Source organism: Neltuma alba, unplaced genomic scaffold, assembly GCF_004799145.2.
Source record: "Neltuma alba isolate B1F8T4 unplaced genomic scaffold, ASM479914v2 tig00001841_pilon, whole genome shotgun sequence".
NCBI classification, from domain to species: domain Eukaryota; kingdom Viridiplantae; phylum Streptophyta; class Magnoliopsida; order Fabales; family Fabaceae; genus Neltuma; species Neltuma alba.
In genome coordinates, this window is record NW_021632639.1 from 242896 (window position 1) to 248073 (window position 5178).

General features: G+C 38.0%; 1 protein-coding gene across 1 annotated transcript; it reads right to left on the reverse strand.

The window, feature by feature from the left end:
- Positions 1-608: 608 nt before the first annotated feature.
- LOC114712554 (O-glucosyltransferase rumi) lies at positions 609-4797 on the reverse strand. Its single transcript, XM_028897114.1, has 6 exons — positions 4562-4797; positions 3879-4465; positions 3115-3304; positions 2946-3010; positions 2463-2673; positions 609-1232 (listed from the first exon to the last, which is right to left on the reverse strand). Exons 1-6 carry the CDS (start codon positions 4664-4666, stop codon positions 966-968), a joined length of 1425 nt encoding a protein of 474 aa, XP_028752947.1. The 5' UTR covers positions 4667-4797; the 3' UTR covers positions 609-965.
- Between the last annotated feature and the right edge of the window lie 381 nt (positions 4798-5178).

Consider the following 5178-nt stretch of genomic DNA (forward strand, 5'->3'; position numbering starts at 1 on the left):
AAAAATCTGGTTAAAAATTAATGAAACCATAAATCCTGATAAAAATTAAAAAAGTTATAGAAGTGTTTTGCATACCATGAAAAGTGCTTTTTAAAAATACTTTTTTCGCCAATCAAGATAAATTCTTCCACATATTTACTTCGTATATTGTAAAATCACTTTTAAAACTATGATTTTGATTCAATCCAAACACCCCCATAGTCTTGCACATTAACTTTTCCATATCCATATTATGAACACTCTTCACAAGCCAGCTTGAGCAAGTAAGAGCTTCTCTAAGTGAATGGCATATTGACCCCTTTGTTATCCTCCAACTCATCATTCCATTTTGAATACTTTAGTTGAAGAATGAGTTAAACAAATAGCCCAGTGCTCAAGCATCTTATCATAAGATCAGTTCGATAATCATCACTTCCACCAACCATAAAAATAAAGTGAAGTTCATTGATAGATATGAGCGGAGGGGATATATAAAGTTGGCGGAGTGAAGTTAGAAAATTGATCCTGTGAAGAGCCAACGGGGGGAAAAAAGTCATTATTCTGCTCCCTCAAGTTGATCGAACTTGTAAAGGAAAACCTTGATGACCAAAAAAAAAAGGCACTTAAGATTTAACAAAATTTAAGGCTCAGTTTACTTCTTCCACATCAGCACAAAACAAGTCCACAGTGATTTCATCCTCTTTGATGTTCTAAATCTCCTTTCCAGTAATTTTGATCTTCTAAATTTCTTTAAAAAGGTATAAATTTCAAAGAGATAATCACGTGTGAGTTTACATTCAATATGGTGGCGAGTCAAATGAGATCAACTATCCAAGTACTAGACTCTCGCAAAATATCATCCAGACCTTCTACAGATCTAATGCATGATTGTATAAGTGTTAAGGAACTGTAACATATCTATTTCTCTGAAACTGGCAGCTGTTTTCCCCCATTTCTGAAAAAGGTTAGGGGCTTTCAAGCTTACACTATGGATGATCAGTCTTGGGAGGTGGAAGAGTACAGGGAGGAGATTGTGAAGGGAAGACAGTTGATCTTTTGAGGAATGGTGTTTGCTTGTCATCGGCATAGCACAGCACGGACTCCGGACAAACTTCCATGGCTGATGAAGGCAGCGTAGGTGTGAAGTCTTGCAGTTTTGCATATTCAGAAATAAGATGAAACATGTAATCATAAACTCTATCCATGTTCAGAGATTCCATTAATTGTTGCCCTCTTTTGCCTAAAGCCTCAGCCTGTAGCAACACGAAAATGAACCAAGTTAATTGGTATTGTTTACAAAATACCAAGTTTAAATGTAAAACCAACAATTTTAAGTGCTGAGAAAAGTTCAAAAATCTAAATAACAAAGCCAAGTCGGAGAGGCAAACAGTTTGCTGATTCACTGAACAAGTTGCCTACATGTAGATGAAAAGAGTTACTCCCTCCCATCCTAAATATAGGAGCTAATTAAAGAGTTTACTTTGGTTCTAAATATTAGACTTCATTCCACTTTATCTCCCAAATTAATATTTATTTCTCAAACTATGCCCCTTGTTTGCTCAAGTTAAAAGGGGTTTCCATCAATGGGGGCAGTATTTTATGCAAATAATCAAAAAGGATGCTTTAGAGAAACCAACATACATTTTTTACAGATAACTAACTTACAACTAATTTTCTTTTTGTATATGAATTAAATACCTAATTCTTACATTTAGGATCGGAAGCAGTACTAATTCAATGGGTCAGCAAACTGATTGACCACAGTCCCTATAGTGAACAGACAAGCTCATCACTAACCAGTCAATTAGATGTATTAGAAACAAAATGCTGTCTTTTAATTATAAAGCTCATACACCTACACGAAGGGACATTATTCTTCTGATTCTGTCCATAAGACATGAAGTCTGTTCACACAAGTGAAACCAAAAATTCATTTCTAATCTCTAAATTTTCTGTAATCCCAGGAGACATTCTTCAGGAGAGGGATCCGTTAATTGCCAAGTGCATCCCTCCAAGGTGCTTTGATTAATTCCCAGAAGCAAATTTGTCATTACATTGTAGCATTTAGGGGGAATAAATGTGACTTCAATAAAAGTGTAATCTGTAGAAGTTTAAAAGGATTCTTCTGTTGCTTATTTACTTGGTTTAATAAACTCTATTTCTATACATCTTCCCAATGTTAAGTAGCAAAATCCAATAAGTGTTTTTATCCAAATTATAGGTATGGAGCAAAACACTAGAGAGAAAACAAAAAGTTAGGCTTGATCAAATCAGGAACCACTGATATGCATGCAGTATCACAGTCTCCCAAACCAGTTGAACAACATGTAGTTCATACTCTTCCTAATTTTCATGTCTTGAGACTATTAAGACAAGTTCACACCTTCCCCTTTATTATTATATCAGTGAGTTGAAGAAAAGGAGTAGCATTTCTATCAGTCAGGAGGGTAAAACAAAATGATAAGACCACATATAAAAATTACCTCAGCTGGGTGGCCATTGCCCCAGTCAACAGCACGCTTTATAGAGGGACATAAATCAAAAGCATCAACTAGCCAGAAGTTGTTTTGTGGAATAAGACCGCGGGTGAAAAAATCTTGATACTGCGGTGATATCATTAGTGCAACAGAACCACACGCAAGGATATATTTCAGGCTCACTGACCATGCATATCCTTCAGCATAGATCTTGTACCTGAAAGAGATAGTGAAAGGGAACGAGAAGAAATCAAGGACAGGGCAAAGATGATGATCATTGTTGAAAGCATGTTTCTCTTGTTCTTCCACCAGTTTCATTTATTGAGATTAGTTTACATTTCAAAGCTAAAACATTCAACTAAATTCCAACAGTAGCCTCTTAACACTATGAAAACATTCAAGATATAAAAGTGAAATGGACATTTAATAATGCAAATGACATGCACATTTATCTTCCTTATGTATTAACATCACAATAAGTGTACTCACTTATGATTACACTGACTTGAAAGCTTTGACTCCTTAAAACCAGTTTTAGCTTGTTCACTCCAATTCTGTAGCAAATATCAAAATACATCGGTTAGCACGCTTTGATATAAAGCACATTTATACGGTCAAGTGTTTAAGGACCAATTTTGGATGGCAAGTTTAACACAACCTGACGCAAAATTTGCGCTCCCCACATTGCAGTATCATTACATTCTAGTAATGCCATACGAACAGGAGAGCCAACATCTGGGTTTCCTTTCCAATATGCAAATGGCTGCCTATTATTCCAAGGTACAGTTTGGGAACCTCGCTTGATATCTGGGAACTCCTCATGCCATGGTCGGATGTTAATCTCTGACCTGTGCATGAAGGACATAACATGAGGTCAGTCATACCAATGAAATTTCTGTAGTAAGAGACTTGGAAATCCATCAGCAACTAAGATGCTCTTTGGCACCTCACTTGACATCAAACTGCTCTCACGCCTTCATTACTTTCTGCCTTTTTTGTCCTACTTTTTCATTAAGATATATGCAATCTACATTCAAAAGAATATAGCGTGCTTCTACACAGATGTCATCAGCAAACAAAACTATCAAAACTCAGCACTTGGACTAAAACTAGATCAAAGAAAAAAAGACATCAAACGTGATTTTCTCCATCCACATGAGCTATAACTTGTCCAAGCTACCAATCCAGGGATAAACATAGAACATCTATAGCCAGAGGACCCATGATGAAGCTTTATTTTAGCACCAAATGACACAAAATTATTAGAAAATTGTAAAATTTGCCTCTGATTTTCGTCACCCAAAGTTTGAAACTCTCTACCTATCGATCTCTTAGCTGGATTAATTTGTGCAGAGAAATAATTTTATGACTGAAATATTATAATTCTAATAAAACTAGGCAAAATAGCAGAGGAAGTCTTACCAACCCCAGAAAGACCAATCAGGGAAAGGGATGTCAAAATGTTCATTGGTTGTGCAATATCGAAACAGAGGCAAAGGCATCGACTGGTGTTCCGTCCGCTTAATAGTAGGCTTATCCATACAATCAAACATTATGTCCACATCAGGCACCATCCCAGGATATCTCCTAAGAAGCTGCAACAAACCCCAAATAGTAAACATTGCTCTGCTCTGCACGCAAGCATAGTACAAATCCACATACAATTTTCCCCCAACAACGAGCACCCGAAAAGCTGCGTAGTTCTGAGCTTCTAATAAATGAGCCTTTGATATCTTAGAGGCAGCCCAAGGCTTCAGATCCCGATAGATCGAGCTGAAGAACTCGGGGCACTTGGTCCGGTTCGACCCAGATGACGCTGGGAAACGACGTCGCTCCGGGACTGTATCGCCGGTTCTGTAACGACAAGTAAGGTAAGAACACTGTATGATTTTGTAGGCACGAGCATGGCGGGTTTCTTCATCGAACGACTTGGGCGGGAATTGATGCCAGGGCGTTGGTTCCAAGTTGTGACCCACTACCGTCTTGGTCTGGGAGACGAAGTTGTCTACCTAATCGAATCTCCAAAAAAAGAAATCAGAAACGAAAAGAGGACGAACCCCAATGGATGAAAAGACAAAAAGAGAGTAGATTTGAAGAGAAATCACCTTGTAGAGGAGGACGATAGCGAGGGATAAGACAGACAAAGTGACAACGGAGGTGAAGAGTAAAGAAGGGTGTCGAGGAGAGGACTTACAAGGAGGAGGTCTCATGGTAGAAGAAGATGAGGAAGAAATGAGGAAGACGAAGGGTCCAAGGACATGATTGTGGGGGCAAGGTTAGGAAGAAGAAGGAAGAGGAGGTCATGATGGAGAGGACGTGTTTGTGAAATCCTAATTTGGCAACAGAGAGAGAGAGTGAGGAGGAGGGAGAAAGAACACGTGGTTGAGCTGCCTGAGAGTGACGAAGACGCGCGTGCTCTGTCTCTTTGACGCTTTTGTTTGGTCTTTGGTGGTCGAGCGAAAGTTGACGTCGCCATCAGCGCAGCAAAACACGGGTATTTATTCTCGTGAAATTACAGCTAAGGACCCAAATCTTCTGGAATTTAGAATATTACTTTTAAGTAGTAGGCGGCTAAAGCTAAAGCTAAAGGCCCGCCTCGGCAACAAGAGGGTGTTCGGTTAAACAAAAAATCTGAAATTATTTTTATGCAAGTCAATATAAAATTTTAATTATGTATTTACTTGATATATCATAAAATTATTTTTAATATTATAGTTTGGTT

What these genes read in the sequence shown, in the direction of transcription:
- LOC114712554 (XM_028897114.1), bottom strand. Translation starts at nt 4,666, where the DNA reads ATGAGACCTCCTCCTTGTAAGTCCTCTCCTCGACACCCTTCTTTACTC. An exon ending in CTATCGTCCTCCTCTACAAG is followed by an intron (nt 4,466 to 4,561) that starts GTGATTTCTCTT and finishes AGATTCGATTAG; the next exon opens with GTAGACAACTTCGTCTCCCA. An exon ending in GCAATGGCCACCCAGCTGAG is followed by an intron (nt 1,233 to 2,462) that starts GTAATTTTTATA and finishes GTGTTGCTACAG; the next exon opens with GCTGAGGCTTTAGGCAAAAG.